Source organism: Bemisia tabaci, chromosome 1, assembly GCF_918797505.1.
Source record: "Bemisia tabaci chromosome 1, PGI_BMITA_v3".
In the NCBI taxonomy this organism is placed as follows: domain Eukaryota; kingdom Metazoa; phylum Arthropoda; class Insecta; order Hemiptera; family Aleyrodidae; genus Bemisia; species Bemisia tabaci.
Window position 1 is genome coordinate 20,362,954 of NC_092793.1, and position 24,161 is coordinate 20,387,114.

At 35.4% G+C, this 24,161-nt stretch overlaps 1 protein-coding gene across 3 annotated transcripts; it reads right to left on the reverse strand.

The window, feature by feature from the left end:
* Positions 1 to 1,528: 1,528 nt before the first annotated feature.
* On the reverse strand, positions 1,529 to 24,035 carry Br140 (bromodomain-containing protein 140). Of its 3 annotated transcripts, none has more exons than XM_019046979.2 (19): positions 23,831 to 24,035; positions 21,957 to 22,180; positions 20,387 to 20,592; positions 19,652 to 19,785; positions 18,161 to 18,338; positions 17,331 to 17,506; positions 16,189 to 16,529; positions 13,972 to 14,161; positions 12,973 to 13,141; positions 10,144 to 10,262; positions 9,315 to 9,624; positions 8,543 to 8,755; positions 7,709 to 7,880; positions 6,954 to 7,076; positions 5,924 to 6,053; positions 5,419 to 5,522; positions 4,311 to 4,513; positions 3,223 to 3,362; positions 1,529 to 2,353 (listed from the first exon to the last, which is right to left on the reverse strand). In XM_019046979.2, the coding sequence occupies exons 2-19, from the start codon at positions 22,147 to 22,149 to the stop codon at positions 2,176 to 2,178; spliced, it is 3,279 nt and encodes a 1,092-aa protein (XP_018902524.2). In that variant the 5' UTR covers positions 22,150 to 22,180; positions 23,831 to 24,035; the 3' UTR covers positions 1,529 to 2,175. The 3 variants fall into 3 exon arrangements, with proteins under 3 accessions (XP_018902524.2, XP_018902523.2, XP_018902525.2); XM_019046978.2 differs by having other exon boundaries at positions 12,958 to 13,141; XM_019046980.2 differs by lacking the exons at positions 21,957 to 22,180; positions 23,831 to 24,035 and adding an exon at positions 21,054 to 21,188 and having other exon boundaries at positions 12,958 to 13,141.
* Positions 24,036 to 24,161: the final 126 nt, after the last annotated feature.

Here is a 24,161-nt window from a genome sequence, read left to right on the forward strand (position 1 = left end):
GACAAATGACGTTTGATGGGATTCTCTGTAACGAACGAATCAGCACAATTCTCAGTTCAATTGAATTCACTTCAAAATACGTTATCACAGAGAATATCAAAAACAAAACATCGCAATTCCACAACACGCCACTGCGCATGCGCCAAGTAGTAGCGCGATTTCACTGCTGCCAAGTCTAATAAAAAAAGAAATGACAATGCGACGCAGGGTGGCAAAATTTCATGGAAAATAAAATCTTGAAATTCCACCTGAAATATTTCATGAAATTTTAGAAATTCATGAATAATATTGAAAAATACAGAATCCTTGTCATGCTCCGCAAAATTTAAAAATTGTGACTTTCTTCTATTTTTGTGTTGCAGTGCTGGTTGCATATTCTAGCCCCTGAAAAATTTCCTAGTCTTATGAAATTTCATGAGATATTTCACTGAAATTTTCAATCTTCCATTTCATGCCACCTTGATGCGACGTCCACTTTTGTTACAGAGTGGCAAAATTTCATGAAAAATAAAATCTGGGAATTTCACGTGAAATATTTCATGAAATTTGTGAAATTTATGAAAGATATTGAAAAATACCGGTTCCTTTTCAAGTTTTGCGAAGTGTGAACATTTTGACTTTCTTCTATTTTTGTGTGTTTGAGTGCGGGTTGCATACTCTAGCCCCTGAAAATTATGATATATTTCACAGCCTCGTGAAATTTCATGAAGTATTTCAGTGAAATTTCCAATCTTTCATTTCTTTCTTGCGACTCCACCCCACATCCACAGGCTGGTCCCCGCGCACCGCATCAACTTTGAAAAATAACAATGCCTCTGTAAATCGTTTTTCCGGAGTAAACTGGGGCTTCTTTTAAAAGGTTTGATGGTCTACTATAATGAGAAATTTTTTTCGTTATTTTTCATAGGATCCCTTCAAGGCCACAGCTCAAAATGTAAAAAACTGAACATTTGAGCTATGCCAACGTGGCAGCAATGGACGAAAATTTCAGAATATCCACGTGAGACCATCTTCCTGCAAAAAACCGTTTACGATATTTGCCACTTTATTAACTCTATTTCTCTAGATAACCCAACTCTATTCAAACATTCCAGAAAAACTGAGAACTGTTATTTCTCGACTTTATGAATTGCTGAAAACTGGGCGACTTGCTGCAAATCCCAGAAAACTATTTGACAAATGCATTAATGAATCCCATTTTTAGTGTGTATATTAAGTATTAGAACTTGCTTTCACTTTATAGTAGCTTTGAAAAGTTGTATGAGAAATTTTTGCACGAATTGGACAGCAATAAGCGGGACAATGACATTTACATTTCAGCATGGACTCTGATAAAAGCAGAATACTGCATGACAAAATTTTATAAGGAAAAACAGGTTACATTTTACTTGTAAATGCTGTCCAATCAATTTAAAATTAAAAAAGAAGAGCAGTGCCTGCTATCAATCAGTTAAATATTTTCAGTTACCATGATTTTACAGTGTAACAACTGTCTTAACATAGGAAAAAGAAGGAAAAACTTGGTAAATAAAGTATTAACACACATCAAAAAATTTAATTTTTAATTTGCAATAGACACGATTTTAGAAGGATTGTGAGGGTATGTAGACTTTTAGCCATATTTACAATATTGCTTAACAGCAAGTGGTCATTGTAGCAAACCAATATTACTTCGATTTAAAACATGCTGTTCTAAAACTGAACTCATCTTTCCAGAACAATGAAAAAATTTGGTGATGAAAAAGCAAGATTTTCTTTTCCTCATAGACTTTAAAAATTAAAAATTTAAAATTGATTTCTGGCAAGCACAAAAGATTTACAAAAATAGTAAAATCTTCATGATGAAGTGATAAAATTGTAAGCAATACAATCTACTCGGCATTAAAACACAGAATATAAAATAAAAAATAAAAGTGCACATTGAAAAGTAAATTGAGCAAAAGAGCTGGAAGACCCTTGTTAACCCCCAGTTCACAATGCTGGCTGAATAAATTAATAACAAGTTCAGCCAGCATAGTATATATTAACATAAAACTAATGAAGGATTATTAAAGAACAATTACTAAAAATAAAGTACAAAGACGGATTGAAATGCGAAATAATAATTCACACGAGATCACAACTTATTAAGATATTGTAAATATCTATAGGTACAAAGTATCAAAAATTATTCTACTATGATGGAGACTCATCAGCCAACACAGCAGTTGTTGCGCTTCTGAATTCTAGAGCATCTTCATAAGCTTTCCGCACCGCTTTGCGGTCAGCCTGCTTTCGACACTCCGTCAGTTTCTTTATGTCGATCTCTTTATCAATTCCCAGGAGTTCCAGTTTATTTCGAGGTAACCATTGCCTGAAAATAAGACAAAACTTTACAAATAATGCAGAAATTGCAAAAACATAGTAATGATAGAGAGACTTCACATTGCTCACCAGCTTCTGGATATTTTTATCTGGGAAAAGAAATCCTCCAAAATATGTAGGCTTAAAGTATTTATGAATTGTAGAATATTAAACATGTTACATCTTCTCGTACACCTAAATTCTTAAAACAAGAGACCGAAAATCCCAGAATTCCTGTTCTTTTAGATAATCTCTATTATCTATCATTACTCTGTTGCTTAATACCTTTCTGAATTTAATTTCGGTAAATAGATACAAGGCATATAATTCTTGTAGTAGTTGCAATATTTGCAAATAAAATTTAGAATAGAGAATAGAATAGAATTAAAATAAAGAGACAGGCTTTGAGGAGGGGAGAAAGAGAAAAAAAAAACTGAAACAGAGAGAAAATGTTGAAACGAAAAAGAAAAGAAAACCGATTTTCATCATAAAAATGCATTTTGATTGAAAGCTGTCACCCTTTTCAAATACTTATTAGTTACTTTCGGAGATCTATGTTTAGGTCAATTTCCATGACTTTTTGGTTGTTATTAAAAAATACCTGGATGTCTGCGTTGCCTTCAATTTTTTGAAATAAGAGGTTCATTATTGTCCCAAAGCAAGCCTTATCAGGACACAAAGTGTCTGTTGATGAATGGGATGGAAAGCAAGATCTTAAAAAAACCAGCATCACCGGAAAAACTTAATCAAAAGTTATAAAAGAATGTTAGAATATTAGAAAGAAAGTTGTGTTTTTTTAAGTGCACCATTTGGTCTGCGCTTTTTAATCAATGACTTTCCAAAGACAACTGGATGGGGGAAAGGTAAACAAATACATACCAAGTTCTTTTGGTGTCAAAGAATAGGATTAAAAAGACGGGCTCTGAGTGTGTCTTCTCTAGCTCTAGTACATCTAGAGGGGGTGAAGGAATTGGAACGCCGTGATGAACATAGTCGCGAGGCATGTTTGGATCGATCGTCTGCAAAATAAAAGACAGATTTTAGCAAGGAAATTATTACAGGGAGAATCAAAGAAAAAATTGCTTGATTACTGTTGTATGTTACGCACAGTTGAAATGAATTCAGTTCCTAACCAGCAGTATTAAAAGCTCCATTGACTTTTCTATCATAATGTATCTACACTGTGAAACTTATCTACAACTGAATGTAGGTACTTCTAATAGGAGCCCTCATCAAACATCACGATAAAAAAAAATTAGACAGTTGTCCATTACAAAATTAGTCTCAAAACTCAGTGTCTTGACTGTGTTACTATGAGTACTTTACTGCATATTTCGATTACAAATGTATGAGCTGCAAATAACTAAAGAGTAGTTTGTGCTTCAAATAGTAGAACCACCTTTCCGCGCCACCATTGAACCGTTGTGCTTCACCTTTCTTCAATGGAAATACATATATTTTGAGGTTGCAAGATCTTTAGATTAGCTAATGAGCAAGCATTCTCACCCATCAAAATGCCCCAATGAATAAGAACAATAGGAATGCTATCTAATTTAAATATTCAGGCGGTTTGATTTGCTCAGGAACTTAGAAATCCTTTGTCCTCCCTTTTTTGGTCATATTATTGCATATCTTAGTATAAAATCGGTTACATGGTTGAGATTAAAAAAAAAAAAAAAAAAAAAAAAAAAAAACAGGTAAAACTTAGACAAAATAAAAATTAAACAACAGTATGGGGCCGATCATAAAGTACGCAACACTGCAGATCAGATTCCTGTATACTCCCAACCTGTCAGGCTCAGTGCCCAACGTAGGCTCAGACCTGCTTCCTTCTGGAGCATTTCATATTTTACCAATAAAGCTTGAAACATACAGAAACATTTTGTAAAGGACAATCAGTTTCAATTCAGAGCCTAGAAGAGGCACGCATGATACACATAATAAAGTTTTAACATCAATGGACTTACCAAGGCAGGGTACCAGGGATAACCTCTACATTTCGCCCAAACTAGCTGTAGTTGTGATAGTTCGCCACTGGTGCTACTACATTCAACACTGTCGCTGGATGAACAGGTGGAGGAGGAGTCATCACTGTCTTGAGAGGAGCAATCAGAACAGCTTGACTCATTTTCATCCGAATGTGAGTCATCGTCTGTTTCCGCAGGCATTTCTGCAATTTAAAAAATTACCAGCATCAATGCACAATAGAGTCAATGGTAAAAAGAATTTTACGACTGAAAAATTCAAAAATCAATAATTTAAAAATATCTTTGACTTGAAAAAGGCACAAACGAGTCAAAACAAACCCTACATATTGTGATTTGAGGTTCACAGTTCCAACAATGTATTTTTGAGAAAAACTGATTTAACAGTCTACTTGCTATGTTCAAGGTTCAAAATTGTCAGGTTAAAATGTACCTTCGCACCCTTTCTGGACACATAAAGGGGTTTAACTGCGTGTAAATAATTTTTTGGCAGTTCAGAGCACTCCAGAGCAGTTTCTAACGAGAATTCAATTACCAAGTGTTTGAGAAAAATTGTGTCTTCAGGAAGGGGGGGTCCATTTTTTCAAAAGCAGACCTATGTTAAGGGCTAAGAAACAATACCGCCTGACGAACATTTTAGCAAAAATGAGTTTGTGACTTTGCCACATTCTAAAGTATAAAATGCGCAATCTGCTGTTTTTAAATTTTTCCAATCCCATATGGGAGCATTGTAATGAATAAAAAAAATTATTAACCCAGCCTTAAAATTACAAAAATGGCAAAAGTTTGTTTTTGCCCTTTAAAATTATTAGTTTACATATAGGCGGTACGGGTTTGTAATCATTAATATGAGACTGCTTAAAAAACTTCAAATTTTTCAGAATTCTTGGAACAAGAGTATTATTTAAGTTTATTTGTATTTGTGAGGAAAGAGAATTAGAAAAGAAATCCTGTAACTTTTTAGTAGAAATTTACATTACAACAAATATCATGATGGGTATTTTTTTTCTGATAAAGAATAAATATTATTAAGGAAATTTAAGAATAAAAAAAGGTTTTGCAAAAACAAACCTTGTCAAAAAAGACTTACCAGCACTGGAGCGATAAGTGGTGAAACTATCAGGAACTGGTTCAGGTGATTCAAGCGTTTGATTTTTAGTGCTCTTTCTTCCTCTCTTACGACCGGGTGTTGGACTGGAAAGAAAAGAGAAGAGAAATTACTCATTACAAATTTGCCCAGTATGTGTAAAATTTCCTAAATTTTGGTAAAGTTTTTTTAACACTTGCAGCAACCAAAACAGAGTAAATTCAAGTTGACTTTCAATCCTGTCATTAGAATTTGTGGAGTTGAAGCATTTAACTAGTATTTGACTGCGGACTGTTGATTTGTTCTTTTTAAGAACAGTACTATGAGAGCAGAGATTTAAAAACACCACAAACCAGATACTTGCAATCGTAGTTTCAACATTGATATCTCTTTCCAATCGATAGAAACCTTCATGGGCACATTATTGGCAAATAGGTGAGACGTAGTCTCCTTGTTAGAAAAATAAATTCAAGCCTTTTAAACAGTTCCTTCCTCGAAATTTACTTACGTTATGCCGGATGTTGGAGTTGGGATATCAGGTTTCTTGAAAAGCTGAGAGGCAGCCGCTGCTTTACGAGTAAAAAGCACAGCTGTTCGTCGATTAATACCAGAGGGAGAGACACATGAATTGTTTTCCGCTGGAAGTAGATTATACAATCAATTCACAAAAGTATTAAACACACGGAGAATATAGATTGTGGTAATAATATTTTAATGAACTTGAGACTAAGGACCAGGGATGTAAAATTTTCTGCTCAGGTATGAAGATTAAGCTGAAATGGAAATATGTGTTTTTGCACTTTGGCAACCAATATATGCGTGTTTGTGTACACTTTTGTTTGCTGCAACTATCCAAGGCAAACATTTTTAATACTTTTGAGCGATGAGAGAGTTCAAGTGCACAATCAGGTGCAAAAAAAATAGGCTTCATTGGTAATTCTCATTGCCCTCATATTATGTTTGCTCTTCTGAGACCATCATTTAACAAAATCTTCCAAGTCTCAGCCATTCATATGATGCAATTCTGTAAGGAAGGAAAAAAAAGAAAAATCATCATGAGCGCTTCACATATTGACCACTACTCTATTTTTGGTGAATGCTTCTGCTGACGCCACTGCAATGGTCACGTAAAAACGAGAAAACAGAAAAAAAATAAAAATAATGAATATTTAAGTAAAATTAGGGGGAAAAAATATACATCTTTATCATACTGTACTACTCACAGGACATGCATTAATGAATGGTGCTGGTAATTGATGACACCAGAGAAACACTTTGAATCGGTCAGTCTGCAGAGGTGGCTCAGCTGTGGTAGCAGAGGAGCCTTTAACACCCTCTCAGGTTTCTCGGCATGATAGTTAACATTTTGAAAAGGCCTCGAAGAAAAATTGTGATTCGATTATACATTTTCAGAGACAGGTCGAAAAATGTTACAAGAGTCTAGATTTTCCTAAAATTCACTAAAAATTATTGAACATCATAAATAAAATTTAAATCCTTCTACAAATGAAAAAAAAAAACATCATGAAAGCACTTACATCTGTCAGGTGTGGATGGAGGTGTAGCTGCTGATACAAAACTGTTATTGACTTCTGGAGTGCCTCCGAGTGAATCATCCCTTGATTTTCTTGATCGTTTCTTCTTTCCCTCGAAGGGTAGTACTGAAAAGAGTATGTCAAGAGTCAGTTAAAAATGGAAAAAATAAGTGGCTTGTATCGCCCATGACATACCTGTAAGCTAAAGCCCACTTACAACACAGTAGTTGGAGGGATAAAAAATGTGTTATCCCTTAAGTTGATGTTTTCTCCTCATGATAGAAGTATGATCGAACCCAAATTACAATAAAGAGGAGTATCCATAATGGTCGTTTTTGGGCCGACGCTGAATTTCCTCAAATCCGCGGTTTTTTGCTCATTAAACGTCTACATCTTATGGAATGCATCATGATTTGGTCATTTTCAGGGCTAATACTGTCCTAAACATGTGTCTGAAGGATGATTCTAACAAAAAATGCAGGTTTTGCGGTCGAATGCCGAAAAATCCGTGCTTCTTGCCAAAATCGACCTTTAGACTCATGGTTAGACCAGAGACCGAAAATGACCAAATCATGATGCAAACCTCAGAATATTGATCTTCGATGATTAAAAAATTGCTGGATTCAGGAAATTCAGAGTGGGCTTGAAACAGGCATTACTCCCCTCTTTAAAAACAAAATGATCCCGGCATGAAAAGAGCTCAATTTATAATAGCTTAAAATACAGCAATTTTTATGGCACAAAAAAATTGAGTTTACCTTCGGGTACTTCTGGTGAGCGAGGCCTCTTTGCTGTAGATTTCATCAATCTGCGAAGTCTTTGGATTTCTATCTTCACTAACTTTAATCGTTTTGCTCGTGCCAAACCATGTTTCAAATTTTGGCTTCGATCTTGTAACTGGAGAAGTTTGCACATCAGTTCGTCATGGTTCTGTAAAATACAGCAAACCACATTGAAAAACAAGAGCTTTGTTACAGTTTCTTAAAAAAGAACTGAGATTTAAATTACGTCCTTGATAATTTGCGAAAATTGCCTGATAAAATTCAAAATTAAGCATTTCTTCATATTAAAAAGTTGATTTTTCATTGTTCATCATTGGAGGATTAAAAGTTAAAAAATAATTAAAAATTCCAAATCAACTTCAGTAATGTCACAGAATTTATAAAATAAATTTTTCTGACAATTCTCTAATTTCCCAAACACATTTTGGTGAATTCCTTGACTATTGAAGATATGCTAGATGCTTGAAAGGACATAATTTGAAATAGTTTTCACGAAAATTTGCTGTTTGAAACGTCAAAACCATTCTAGAAAGCAAAAAAAGATAATTAACAATTTTTCCCTAACACTCTCATTATTTTCCCTGTCATTTCCGGGTATTTTCTAACTTTTTAAAATTCTCAAACATTTGCCAGTATTCTCTGACTGAAGCAATCCTGCAATTTACAATTGTCAAAGAATGGATATTTTATTTTGCAAAAACAGGTTTCTCATTATTATAAAATTTCAGTTTTCCATCATTGATTGGCTGCAAAAGAAAGTGCCTATTGCACATTGCTGTGATAGAAAATAGAAATTATAACTGCATTTACCATCGAATCATATGATTCAGAAATGGCTGCAAGCTGCTTGTCAATTTCGGTGGCCAGATTCTCATCAACTGCAGGAGTTGCTGGAGTCGGTTTCTCTACAACTTTTGGTGACACAGTTTCCGTTAAATCCTTAGCATTAGCAAATGATCCAGTTTTCAAGTCTAATCCGAGGTTGATAACATCATTCTTGGCTGTCCTAATAAGTGGCTCAGCCTGAAATAAGAGCAAAGAATGTATTACAACATTTGAGCAAAAAGTTGAACCTTTGGGGCAAAGCAGCATGGACAAAAATATATGATTGTCTATGCATTTTGAGAAAAATTGAAAGAGGGATGAATTGAAGGTAGAGGTATGTACTTTATCATTTAAGGTTAGATTAAGTTGGTAAATCTGACACTCCAAGGTTAGGAGGAAATTCATACATTCTAGATACAGAGGATACGTTAAAGTTAATTCTGAAAAAAATTCGTTCTCTTTAGCATCCTCCAAATAAAGCCCCCACAAAATTGTAACCTTTGAATGAGTGGCATTCAAAAAATTGAAAATTTTTGAGTCTACAATCAATTAGAAGGCTTATGAGATAGCTGAATGTGCATTGCATAACAAAATAATTAATGAGGAATGGAATTACTTTTAAAGAAAAGTTAAAAAAAAAAAGTTTAGGCTAATTTAGGCAGTTTAAGCCGAACAGAGTCAGTTTCATATTAAATAATTCCTGAGGTGGGATTCAAAGTTTCCATAATGTTTGCTACAAGGATTTTGATTCATTTACCTGTTCTCTGAGTCGAATGCCTGCTCGATAAAACATGGTATCCTTAGAATTATATGCAAGACAATTGGAGATCATGAGCTTGAAGTCAGCTTCAAAATCATCCACAGTCAAGTATTTCATGTCATCAATTTTTTCTGACATTGTCTGCAAGTCCATCGGATGTTTAACAATGTCACCATAATCAGGTACTTCATTCTGGTCAACCGGTTCCGTGAACACTTCAGAAACATCCAATGCTTTGACCATGTCTAGCAGTCTGTGGAGAAATAAGTTAAAAGGACACAAGGTTCCCAGTAGACTTGCTTCCTTCCTGCAAGAAGAAAAAAATCAATTTGATCATTAAGAGAAAAATAATTTCATTCAGCATTAAAGGTAGAATTGCGCATTAAAAGACATAATGAAACATATGTTAATGGCTATACGGAAGATGGAGATTTTTTTACTACAGATTAGAGTGTTAAGTTTAAACTGACAAAGAATCTAAAAAAAGCTGATGCAGGTAACTCTCACCTTTGTGCTCACAAAATGACCGATCTCTAGGCAAGGCCTCGGGTCAAAAAAAGAGGGTTATTTCATTACTTCCTTTTACTTGACTTTTGCACCTCTGTCCTTGTCTTCTTTATATCCTACTTACTGCAGTGGTTATGGCTTTTTGAACGACTTTGTAATTTGTCCAGTTTCTTTACAAGAAAGGGGGAGGGGGTTGCTTTCCTTCATTCTTTACGAAAGTTTACCACTTGTGAAAGTTTGATATTACCGTACAAATCTAAGGCTATTTTCGTAGTTTTTACATCTAATGTGTCAAAATGCTGTGTAAAAAGAGACTTACGCCTTGACGAACTCCTTCTTCACCTTTTCTCTTTTCCGCACCAACTCACAGAGCAGTCTTGCTCGCTCAAGATCTTGTCGCAAATGTTGCCAATATTTTAGCTGTTTGTTTAATTCACCCTAGGCAGAAAGAAAAAAAAATGAAGTATTTATACAAATAATCCAATTTTTTTTTATTAGCTAGGATCTCTGTCTGGTGAAAAAGAGTTTCAGATTGAAATCCCACATGAACGTCTTGAAGAAATCTGTAACGTGTCCTAAAATTGTCGATGCTTAAAAAAGGGTGGTATCATAAACTTTTCAACAGGTTGGGCGACTGAATTTCAAATTCTCAGCTTTACCAAAATTACTTCATGTATTTTCACGAGAAGATTTAGCCTACTTTGTTGTTTACATAGATAAAAAAAAGGATGGACCCACTTAGTTGTCTCCAATTAATATTTTCAAATTTTTAACTTAGCAGAAAATTTATGGAAATAAACCCAATTCTACTCTGTGCACTTCCTTTTTCAAATTTTATTTCTGTTTGTAGGAGATAAAAACATTTTCAAAAGAAGTTGCTCGGTGGTTAGTACTGCTCAAAGTCGACCATTAGATTCCTTTGGGAAAAGTACTACCATCACGAAAATTAAATGAAAGACATGCTAAATGAAAGACCAAATATGAAGGTGCATATCACTTCCATGTGTCATTTCATTGTTGAGCACAATATTTACATCCTAAAAAGAAATTTGATTATTATTTTGTTCTGTATGGACTATTACCGTAAGTATTCAAACAGTAGTATATAATACCAAGTATTGGACCATCCAGAATTAAAAAAAAGAAAAAAAAAGGGGAAAACCAGAAAATTAAAACATGTAAAAAAAAGAGCAATGATAATCAGCACAGAAGTTCAAATTAAATCACAAAACGCAAGTTTCAAGAGAGAAATAAAAATAAGAAGAGAAAACCAATGTGCAGAAAGAAACTACATATTTAGAGAAAGAGACCTTGGATAGTTTGGTTTGATTTTCACATTTGAAAGTCAAGTTGGCCAATTGCCTGATCTTGATGTTATTTAAAATCTTATAATTTATATTTCTGACTGCTTGAGAACAGACAGGTGGCAATAATCAATGGTGTTAAATGAGGTGTTTGCCACAGCTCATAAGTTTTAAGTAAAAAATTGCAATTCATACAATCAACCTAATTCTTGGAAACGTATAATTTGTTTTGACATTAATATTTTGCAGGCATGGAGACTATAAAAAATAAAAATTTTACGATACAGCACAAAAACCATTCAAAAGTTGCTGACCAAGTTAAAACCTAATCATTCGGATTTGAGGTGTGAAAAATGCCCGATTTTTTGATTTGTCGATTTAAGAGAACAAAAAGCCAGAGATTTGAGAACAATTTCAGAGGAAGACCTCTCTTTTTCAGAGGGAATTTCTGGTTTTTGAGGGGAAATTAAATCAAGGAAATATGTGGATAGATCTAAGTTCAAATAAAATAGGACTTCATACACTCGCAGACGAGATTTTAGATTTTGAGCAAGAGGAGAAGGCCATGGAATAAGGCAAGCTGTGAGCATTTTGTAAATTCTACACTTCTGAATTGAACAGTGATGAATTGGATTTCCATGATTAATGAATGCTCATGAATTATAAACTTCCTATACGAAGGTTTCTTATTTCACCGACATTTTGACCTGTTGTGATATAGGGATACATATTTTCTGTGACAAACTTGCACCCATTAGTGGTTTTGGACTGGTCCAGGTAAAAATGCATTTCCCTCATTTATACATTTTCACTGCTCATTAGAATACATTCCTTCGAACAGTCCACCTTTTATCATTAAATAGAAACGGAATCACAGTGGATAGCACCCATAGTAAATAAAGAGCAAATCGAACTGTAAAAAAAAGCTAAAACTAAAAAATGCTGAAACAAACATGCAACAAAGGAATTCAACTTGAGAATACTTAAATTTTTGGAAGTCCTTTGAGAGACAGATGTGTAAAGAACAAAGGAAAATATTATTATAGAGCTGATACATTCACCATATTATCGTGAAGACACAAAATAGTTTTGCTAGAATTCTTGATTTGGCGTGTTTTTCACAAAAAAAAAAAACAAAAAAAAAACAAAAAAAACACCTCCTCAATTTTGCATTGTTAATTCAATCGAGATGGTAGCAATCTTGAAAATTCAAAAACTGATGCTTGTTGTGAGTCAGAAGCTCTTCAGTGGCCCCAAGTCTCTAGTTTTCATCAAGGCTGAATAATATGAAGAAGGAAGGAAAGAATTCCTTAGCCTCTTTAAACTCGCATAAAATTAAAACATTTGCAGCTCTTTCTTTTTCGAACATCTGATACATCTAGCGTACGCTTTCATGATCAGCTTAGTGTTGGGCGATACAACTAGTGATTTTTTTTATAAAAGCTACGGTTAAAAATTGATAATCGATTTAACTTGAAATCGTACCTTTACTTGATAGATTATTTCTCAGCATTGATCTATACATTTAGTGATAAAATTTCTCGTTTAATGCACCTATTGGGACATTACGCCTTTCCTAATTTTAATTCCTATTTTTCTTCTTCTTAAATTATTATTTCTATAAAGCCTATCCCTCATTTCACTCTTCCTTGGTGTGTTTAAAATTTTTAATCTTAGGTTTCTTTGGTTTTTCTTAAGTTTTAGAGGCAAACATCCTTATCAACCTGTGATTGAGAGCAGTTTTGGTAGCATCATTAATTTTCTTATTTCTATAAAACAAATACTTAATTCAAAGACAAAAAAAGAACAGTAAAATTTTGGATACTTACAAGATCACTAACTACCTGAGCCGAAGGTCGTGACTGGTCTCGTCGGGACAGATGAGAGCTTTGGAGTCGTCTCAGCAGTGGCACACCATTGCGGAACTGTCGTTTTAAGGTCCAATATGCAATCAGTCTTTGAATTAGTTGTGATTTTTTCGGCAAGGTAACCAAAGATCCAATTTCTTGAATTCTATACATGGACAGAAAAAAATTACACACAGAGATTAATGATTACAAAATGAAGTTTCTGTGCGCCATTTTGGTAGACCCAATTTCAGATAAGTTTACGTTTCTCATCTGCTTAGTCAAGTACCATCCAACTTACACTTGAATCCATGGCCGTCAACATCTTAAAATATTTAAAGGTTGCACTGCAACATTGCTTTCATACAAACAGAGCTTACGTTATGAAAAAAGAATCATGAATTGGGTGATTAATTTGTTTTTTTTCTTGAGTATCATTAATATCGCAAATCAATGATACCTGATTCTTCTACTAGGAGAACCTAACTGGGAGGCTTAATTCTGACAATTTCTTTTTCCATGGTTTTGTCATAATGGGAAAAAAGACATGTTAGAAAGGAGTTATGAAAACCAGGTTGAACACTCTCCATAAGCAAACAAGAAATGAATTATCTCATTTTTAAAAAACAGAAAAACAGGAGCTTTGAAACTCCATGACGATTTTTCACATACATAAAAGTTCCTTTCATAGTGTTAACTGGCACTCTGTGATACCTCCCCGCCACAGTTCCCTTAAAACCCTGCGGAGAGAACTTTTTATAATTTTTTTACAGCCAAAAAACTTAAGCCACAAGATGAAGTTTCTAGGAGTTTTTTTCTTTGTTCCTAAAAAATATTAATTACAACATTATTTCTATTTAGGTCATTTGTCAGTTTTGATTTTTGGAGTTTTTCACATAATGTTTCTTTCATTTACATTCTTAGTGAGGGTAGTTCCATTTCATCTATTTGAACTTTTTCAGCTACAAAAGTTAAAGTGATTACTAATTAGATTACCTCTCAGGAGGAATTGTGGGTATGGAAATAACAGGTAATGAGACACGTTTTTTGGCCAAAAGTTTGCGCGCATTTTTCATCTTCTCCTCAGAGCTAGCCTGTTGTAGTGGTAAGATCGGCCGGGTCTCAGCATCTGCAGGTGTGTGAGCATCACAAAACGCAGTTTTTTGAACCAACATGGGGCCTGCCTCTGAAATTCAAAATTGAATTATGGTCATGGATTAATAATTATACTTGAAAACATAAAAAAAGCAGAGATGAGGAAAATTAAAAAAAAAAAAAAAAAAAAAACCAAACGACTTAATATTTTGAGAAATAAACAAAAAATATACATAAAAAAAATAGAAACCGTAAGAGACAACAAATTTAGGCATCTTGAAGCAAAGTCTATTTTGCTATGAGCCCCACAATGCTAGTAATCTTGCGTAATCCGAATCCAGGCTAAATAGCAAAATGGATTTTGCTTCTAGATGCCTCAATTGAGAACACCGCACCAAGAACAGCCTATAACTGGAAACCGCGTTTTGAGAAAAATGCATTTAAAGTTTTGTTTTTGATGTACTGCGCAGACTTTTCTAAGCAGGTACCCTGTTTTGGTGTTTTTGGGTGACCTAACCCTTCTATTGAAGGATGCCGGGTAGCTTTTGCGATACGTTTTGGGATTACACTCCAATATATTTAATTTAAAAAAGCGGTTTATAGGTCATTATTACGTCCAACAGTCATTTTGGTGGCAATATGAAGTATAAATCATTTTAATCACGCATGATTAACGCAAAATGAAAGAATATCGATAGTGAGTATAGAAAGGGGTAACTAGCACCTTATATGCCCTTAAGTTTATAGGCCCGTATTACGCCCAACAGTCATTTTGGTGGCAATATGCGAAGTATACATTTTTGGAGGAATGGATGGTTTGAGAGGAGAATAAATTATTTCAATAGCTCGTTTTTCTGGAATAAAAACAATTCTTTATAATATGAGATAAAAAAATCGAGCCATCACTATCGCCGCGCCGCGCTGATGCCCGCGAACCGAGAATGACAAGGCCGCGCGTATAGGTCGTTCTTGCACCAATTGATCCAGAGGCCTGACTTAACTCGGAAAAAAAAGGGTTTTTCGACCTCGAGCCGTTACCTATCTATATTCTATCGCTACCACAGCATTGTCCAGGGTACGTAGAATCCGAAAAGCAGATGGGCGTAATAACGACCTACACGCCTATAGGCTGTTCTTGGTGCTGTGTCCTCAATTAATGCTCAGATTAGTGTTAGAAATGGACAAGAATTAGACAAAGTACTACACTCAGGTTGTAAGCTGTTTCGGAATTTAGTAACATATTTCGGATGTATCTAGGCGAAAGAGGTCCATCTGCTCACAGAATCCACTGCTAAGTACATTTGATGGCATCTGTGAAAAAGGAACCTCACCTTCCGCAAGAAAATTTTCATCAATTTTTTGTGAATGCGTGGAGATAGAAAGAATGGAAAATTCGGCCCAAGTTTGAACCTAAAATCTCAAAAATTGAAGGAGATATTAGCTCCTACGTTCCGTGACAGAAATTCTTGGGTTCTAGAAAAACATGGCTGGCTTTGTTAAAAGTTGGAGAAAGTTTCCTCTCAGAGGATAAGGTTCCCTTTCCACAGATTTGGTTACATAAACCTTTATTTTAAAGCATTAAATGACCTGAGAGAATTCAAATCTTGAACATTCTTTTAAGAAGGCCATCATAGAGAAAGATAGAGGGAAAATTAGAGGAAATAGAAAAGCCTAGAGTATGGTTTGAAGAGCTTGACTGTTTCTGCAAAGCATATTGATGGCTAAGGAACAATACAGTGTACCTGCAAATTGATGATTTTACAGGATGAAGAAAAAACTGCACCATTTTTGTAATGCTGAGGTTCAATTTGCAATTTTTTTGATACATTACAGCGCTCTCATACAAATTGGAAATAAATTAAAAACATTACTTTGTATATTTTATGCAGTAAAATGTGGCAAAAACACTAATTTATTTTCGCCAATATTGTCAGTTGGGCAGTATTGTTGCTTAGCCCTCGATATTCATCATGATTCTAAGGAATAGTGGCAATAAAAGAATGATCCACTACCCTGTTGTCCGCAAGAGCCTCTGTAATCAAGGGTAAAGCTTTTCGCTTCTTTCTGATATTTATTCAATAGACAGTTTACTGGGAAATCCATCCAGGATTTTCTTACCGTTCATGGTGTCCTTGACAGTATCCATATTCATATACAAGCCCGCTTGTTGCGCACAAGTGACATGGAATGCACTGTAACAATTGCTTTTATGACATTGGATACATGCTCCGACCCCTCTCTGCTTGCAAATGTAGCAAGTCAGTTTCCACCGCGCTGTTGGAATGTTCTCTATACTATCAATTGGTTCCAAAAATACAGTATTGGCAAATCTAACTTCCGGAATCCACAAACTACAAACGATATGAGCCCACTGCCCCTTGTCTGTTTGTTTAAAAGCACCGCCTGTATTTGGACAAAGCACACAGTCCACAGCTCGTGATGGTGATTGTAAACATCGCCTGGAAAAATCATCCGATTCTTAAAAAACATTGATGACTGAAACATAACTAGTAAACGCAGAACTTACAAGCCTGTAATTTGAAATAGTAATTAAAATTTCAGATGTAGACATAGAATTTCAGCTGTTGGGCACGCTTACTTACAAGGATTTTAACATTGTCAAGCTTGACATGATATGCATGGATACAAAATAATTGAAAAAAAAAAGAATTTTTCTGATAATAAGGGTTATCAAGGTTCTGTTCTTCACCTCTGTTGGAGTGCTGCTGGAGAAAGAGGCACTAAGAGGGGCACCTGCGTATGGAACTAGTCCGCAAGACTTTTCTGGCAAAATTTTTTAAAACTGATCTCTTATAAGCCCTGCTTTTTAGTTCTTGGACATGTGAATTTAAGAATTTTCATTAAAGTTAAAAAATTGTAACATATATCGGATGTAAAATCTTACTTGCAAAGTTTGATTGTTTCAAGATTAAACACACCTCTTGCATTCAAATATCGATAGCTGCTGACAGTTCACGTTTTTTTAAAATACTTCTTTCCTTCTTTACATGGATCAGGGTGTACATTCTGTCATAAGGTGAATAAATCTTTCAACAGAGGGACCAAAAAATCAAAAAGTGATGGAGTAAAATGCTATGGCCAACGTACTAGCCACTAAATAACTTGTATAGCACTACATGAAATGGCTGGAAGAACCCATAATCATTTTATCGAGCTTGGTGAGAGTGTGAAAATGTTTTGAAATGAATTTAATGATAAGAAAGCAGCAAGCAATAAGCAAAATCAACACTCTAAATTACCTGCAAAGCCACTGTCCTTCAGGAATGTATGGAACGCCGTAACAATCCTGATGAACAGCAAGGTTGCACATGTCACAGAACAAGATGACATTAGAATTTTGGCATTCTCCATCGTTGCAGATGCAACATACTGCATCATCATCAATAACTGGCTTATCAATCTGGCTTGATTGCATCTGAAAACGAATGATTCAGTTTTTTATTCATTATGACAAAGATGACCTTTCTTTTTCATCAGAAAACTCATTATTCATCGAATTCATTTCGATTACAGGAAAATTTGCCTCTGAGATAGCTGATACATACCAACCCTAGAAGAAAAAATGATGGTTTTCGTCTTTTAGACATTTAATAGTGTAAGAAAAGGAACAGAATCAGAATAAGGCTTTCTCCATGCAAGCGTGGTTTGCAGAACTTATGGGCGAATTAGTTTGACGTACTGAGGTTTTGCTGAATAAAATATAGCTGAGTTAAAATAAGTTCCACAAACCTTGCTTGTGTGGACAAGGCCTAATAATTAAGAAACTCCAGTTCACAAAAACTAATCTTCTATCTTGCTACCTTTTGAATTGCTTGAGCCACAAAGGAAGAAATCATTAACATACTGCCTGCCACGCCGTTTGCAACGGCCGGCAATGCAGGGTTCTGCAAACACCTTGCTAGTCGTTTTGAATGGGATGCGGTCGCTTGCATTGCTAGGCTTCCACGATGCAAGCAGTTGTTAAAGTCCTGTATACGTTTAAGGCTCAGAAGTGGCATGGGACACAGTGGTGTCAGGAAAAGGTAGCATGTTTAAGTGTAATGAAAATAAAAGATAAGGATTTAACTACCTGAAAGTAGGACTCTTTTTCGAGACGGTCCATAAGAAGTTCAAAAGAGTCTACAGATAATTCTGGCAAGCTGTTGGCACTACGTTGTTCATTAATGATGGCCAGCCATGCTGCGTCTTCTTCATCCAGATCATATTCTACTTCTCCATCCAACTCCTCTACAGAGCGCTCAATGAACCTATGCAAATCACACCACATGAGATGTTGCTCTTGCAATCTTTTATCACAATTTAAAGAAACAGAGAGTAAAGAGCAGAGATACCACAGAATTTAAAAAAGGAAGTTCCCTGACACATTTTGGTAAAATTCCCTGATAATTGAAGAATGCCAAATGGTTACAAAGACATAATTTGAAATAGTTTCAGTTGAAACATCAAACCCATTTTGGGAAGCAAATAATGATGGTTTAACAATTTTCTCTGCCACTTTTGTCATTTTCCCTGCATTTCCAGGTTTCCCGTAACTTTTTAAAATTCCTTGACATTCCCCGGTTTTCCCGGTATTCCCTAGCAAACCTTTAAAAAAGGTACAACAAAAAGCTATGTGCACACCTTGAGGGATGATTTATTTCATGTTATCCTCCAATAGTAAATAGTGTTGGGATAGATTGAGAAAAGGGTACATATTCGTGATAGCAGGATGCAATTTTTGGGATTAAGGAACGCAGCAGATTATTCAAAGCATTCAATACTAGGTAAAAAGTAATATTCTAATTGACTATGGTCATCTTAAATCTGGTTCTCATTAGACAAAAGGTAAGCCTTACCATTTCAGATCATTGACTTATGACACAATCTAGACCGCGCACTATAGGCCCGACTTTAGGCAGGGGAGGTGACACAGCTAGGGGGGTAAATCAGCGTAAAGACGCGCCTTCAGGTTAGTTGATACAGCCGGATATACGGATCGTACCAGGCAACGGCACAGGCAAGACTGGCATTTTCATTGGCTCAGTAAGTATTGCAATCCGAGTTGCCTACTGACTCGCTGAAATTTCCTAATGCGCAGTTTAGATTGTATTATACGTCAATGTTTGAGATGTGTCAATCAAGAAGTTACTTCATGGCTACTATCATTTTGATTTTTTGGTATACTGTTTGCGATAATCAGGTTAAATAGCCAAGTAGAGAGATGAAAACCCTTCCAGATGATTCCTAGCTTAATCCTCGAATCTCTGTACCAGTTTTGAAAAGGAGATGATTCTGATTAAGCAACTATCTCAAGGGAAAACCTTGGGATCTTCGTTGCAGTAGCAAATATGAGATCTCAAGAAAGTTCGACTTTTTCAAGAAATTTGACGTGTGTGGATGTTATTGTCCCACTCTTCCTCTAAACAGCGGTATTTGAAATGATAGGGGAAAGAGAGATTACTCAAGCTTACATTAAATCCAGAGCTACATGAAAAATGATTCTGATCATACTACAATATCCAACTGTTCTTTTTAGACAGTCGCAGATGATAAATTCCAGATATACAGGACTGGATCTTACCTGATGTAGGCATTTGGCTGGGGAGGAGCATCCGCTATATTATAGTCAGAGATTTCTTGGAAACAAGGCTCAGGTAGTTTTGCAATAGCTTCTTGACTCTTTGAAAGTTCAATTGCTGATGCTACCGATGAAATCTGCTCAAAAGGGAAAAACCAAGAGTTTAATCAAAATTACGAGAGAAGAAGGAAAATAAAAGACGAATATTTCTAATTACAATGACAAATTAATACTTACTACAAGCATCTTATGAATATCTTAAGCCATGACTCCTGAAAAATTTCAAATTTGGTCTACATCTTAATATAGGCGTAACAAGATCATTTTCTTGGGAGGACCGGCCCCTCTAGAAAAATTATCCTCAGCCTGGCCCCACTCATCGGGGGGATTTGCAATGCCTCTTTGTACACGCAGAGGTCACCCCTGGAAAATTTTGAACTGACTGCATTTAATGGCTACCCTGACAACAATCATTTGTAACAAAAATTTTGTCAATTTTGTGATTTCATAAAATTGTTCTCTTCTTTTTTTCTCATTTTGCACTGTGCAGAGTAAAAATTTAGGGTTATATTCGAAGCCAAAATTTTCTAGAGGGGCCAAATGATACTGTTTCAAATTCTAAGGAGGGCCAGGTGTCAGCGCCAAGCCCTCCTCCTTGGTCATATAATAGGCCCATGATTCTCAAACTCACCCTATTAGATTATAGAAAAAAGGAAGAATGTTTGGAAGTAGACTTACCTCAGGTGGCACTCCATATTTTTCTTCATAGCCTTGTTTAGAAATCACAGGTATGGGTCTTTTTATGTTGACTCGCCTCAATTTCCCATTGACTTCAAACTCCACAATCATCTGCGACTCAGCATATGTAAGGGCTTCTCTTGGCGGGGGGCTTACAACTTCTACCGGTGAGGGTAGGGATTTTGAGTTTCTTCGTTTCTTTTTATCTGTGAGGATGAAAGATAAGAGAATAGAATATATTTCTAAGAGAGGTTATTTTTATTCCAGTTATTGTTTTCAGTATGTTGTAGACTCAATTATGGTGCAGGTCGAGATGGTTGGGTACAGTTTCCAAAATTTGCACAGCAAAGGGAAGAAGGAGATATTCATGATCCTTTTAAGTTATCTTTTTAAGCAAATTAAAATGATAGGCATAAACATTTTCTTTAATATGGTTGTTCTGAGATTTTCAAAACTGCTTAAAATTAGCAAAACCTTTTAAATCAAGAACGTGATCCTTATTTTGTTCATGAAAATTGGTTATTTTTTGCACCATATTTTTACCATATGATCTCTAGGAATTGATTTATAATTAAAGAGGACAAATTCATTTGGCAGATAGATGTAACATTTAACATTTTAACTCATTGAAACTCATTAACTGAATAGAAATCAAGTAAGAAAATACCTTAAATTAACACAAACTTTTTAGGAAACACTAATTCAGAGCTGCGGCAAGATTCATACTGAGAAAAAAATTAGAAAAATTGTTGAATAAAATCACAAATTTTCTACTCATGCAATCTTTCTTAGATTAAATGCTGAGGGTACGTAGCATTAAATTAGCAGATTAGATAAAGAGTGATAAGAAATTTATTTCGAAATGCATTAGCTCTGAGGTGGACCTTCCACAACTTTCTGATGATAAAAAATATCCCAAACTTACAATTTCATGCCAAAAAATAATCTTTATAAATATGGTTACAATTACCACAGTCATTATAGTTTCCCACAAGTTTTGGAACCTAATAAAACTAAAAAATACAAAGAAATGAAGAATTTGTAAAAATTGTTCAGTGACTCAGACTGAATTTCAACCTTAACATTATAGTTGAAGTCTTGTATAAGGTCTTACGCTATTCATTCGAAGGACCCTTTCTCCGCTTATACACTATCAACAATGTACATTCTTCAAATCTTATTTCTTCAATGCTAGGCGTTTTCAAGCTAAGCTATCATTTAATAATACACCGGGGATGTAGAAAAAGGGTGCTATGGTGCGCTTTCGCCCCCAGCAAGCTCTTGTAACTGTACACTGAGGGAAAATTTTTAGGGGTCAAAAGTCAAATATCTAGGGAAAAAAGAAGAAAAAGGTCATCATTTTTGAGATTGGTCAGATATCTTGCGATGAGAATAATTGGAAAAGCTAACAGATAGGCACGTGAAAGTGTGGAGGATTCATTTGTGCACTTAAATAATTTACTATGTATTGCCATAACCTAAATATCAAGTAATATAATGGAGGCTTAAGACACAAAAAATAAGGAAAGAAATAAAAGAATAAATAAATTGACAAATAAGAAATTCTTACTCAGTTTGGATAGAGACGGACCCACAGGAGTGGTTGGAGGAGGAGCAGAGTGGTCAAAGTGGACCAGGTGATATTGAAATCCACACATACTTTTGTATGATTTTCCACATTCGACAATTGGACATGTGTAAGGTGGATTCTTGCTGCTTTTCAGCTTCCGACAGAAGTCGACAACATCAAAGTCGGGTCCCATGTTTCAGTGGATGCTGTAGGCAGGGAATGCACTGTAAAAGAATAAAGCAGCCATTAAGCCTTGAATATATATGTTTAATGTCTACTACTAAATTAAATGATCTTCTTCATTTTACTCAACATGGGACTACCCAATCATACGACTGTAACCGTGAAAATATATGAATAGTTACTTGTGTTGATTCATAATGAGTTTCTCATTAAGAGGTCATGAACCGTACATGAGGACTTATCTGTAACAATAGCGGATTTCGAGTTTTCACACTGTGAGAAAATCGCATTTGAAGTTTTCGAAGCTTTGCACTTTGCCGCCCATAGAACCGAGAGGATTTTTATAAAGATTTTCATGAAGAGCAACCCTTCCTGTAAAAAATACACATTTTGCAATTTATGTAAGTGAAAAATTGAAGGAGTAACAGCGATTCGGAAAAAATGTGACATCCGCTGTTTTTACTGATAACGTATTTTTATGCATGAAACAAAGTCTTCAGGAGGGTTAAGGCTAGTGAAACGATTGAAATGAACCAAAAGTAAGTCAATGCTGAGTCATTTATTACAATTGAACAAAAAACTAGACAGTTTGTGACTTCTAGAACAAAAATACGGAACAAATTATAAAATCAGTTAAAAAATCAACCATTCTGGCGAGACTGTCCCAATACGTATAATTTGAGTGTCAGTTATAGCCCATAGACGGTGCGCGGGCAGTCATCGCAAGTGGATTCGAATCTCTACCATGTCCTGCCGCGCCGGCAGGGGAGAACTGTGGATTCTCACATCTGCTGTTTATAGAAATAACATGGTTTTCAGTTCATATCTTGCCGAAAAATTATCCTAGAAATCTGAAACTTTGCACAGGCATTCTTGAGGGTTCCAGAATTCGAAAAAAGCGTTTGCCCTAAAAATGGCGGATGTCAGCGACCGCTGTTGTTACATATATGTCCTCATATAACTCCATAAACTGGGGAAATTTCAGTTGCAAGAAACACTTAGATGCGATAGACCACCATCGCACAAATTCTGCGAGGCTATGTAACTGTTGACGAGGGAATCATTGGACTGCAATATAAAACAAGTGACATGGCCACTGAATCAGTCTATGATGGCATACCATTCTCTTTTCTTTCGGTGCAGCTAGAGCACTTAAGAACAGCTTGTGTAATTACAGATATTGGCTCGGCGCAGAAAAAGAGAGCAACGTAAATGACATCATATTGTACTACAAACCTTGTAGTTAGAAGAGGTTCTAGTTGTTTTGAATATAAATAGTGTTACACTTTTATGGTCTTGTCCCAATTGCGCCACTCCACTTAAATTAAGTAGGACTTTGTTCCTTCCTAATATCTGTGACACAAAATTAGTGTTGTCTACTTTTCAACACATGATCATGCTTATAACTTCAGGAGATCACTCCTTATCACAATATTGTGAAAAAGTGAAGCAGCGTTAAACAATTAGCGCTTCACTGTGACCAGCGCCAGAATAACGAGTCATTTTGACAGATGTTACATGTAAGGAAAATAATTACTCAGCAGACGAGACGGAAGTCAAAGGAAGAATTCTGCTGTTAAAAAATCTTTGGATGAGATTTTGAAAGCAAGTAACATGAATTACGGCAAGATAACCGGTGTTGGAGCATAACCTCCAAATGCATGTAAACAATGAGAAAAACTCCAACTTACCTTCTACCAGAATGTAAGAATTTGTCACAAAAAGATAATTTATACACTACTGAAACGAAAACATGCAATTGGAACTCCACAAAGAAAACTTTAAAATACAAATTCTCATGTCAAATGACAATTACAGAGAATTTTTGGAGGAGATATCGAGGTCTGATGGAAGCGAAGCATTTTGTTTTGACGAGAGAGAGGAAGGGGAGTAGGGGGGAGAGAGAGAGGCTCGGCTCGGACGTACGGATCATGGCCGGGGAAGAGGGGAAGGAGAAAACAACGGGAGAAGAGGGGAGGAGGGTTCAAGCCGGGTGAAAAAGGGTGGGGTCAAAAGTTGGTT

Coding starts and splice junctions, on each gene's coding strand:
- Br140 (XM_019046978.2), bottom strand. CDS start 22,149: ATGGGACCCGACTTTGATGTTGTCGACTTCTGTCGGAAGCTGAAAAGC. Junction 18,339..19,651: donor CAGCCAAATGCCTACATCAG/GTAAGATCCAGT, acceptor TGATTTGCATAG/GTTCATTGAGCGCTCTGTAG. Junction 3,363..4,310: donor ATCCCTGGTACCCTGCCTTG/GTAAGTCCATTG, acceptor TTTATTTTGCAG/ACGATCGATCCAAACATGCC.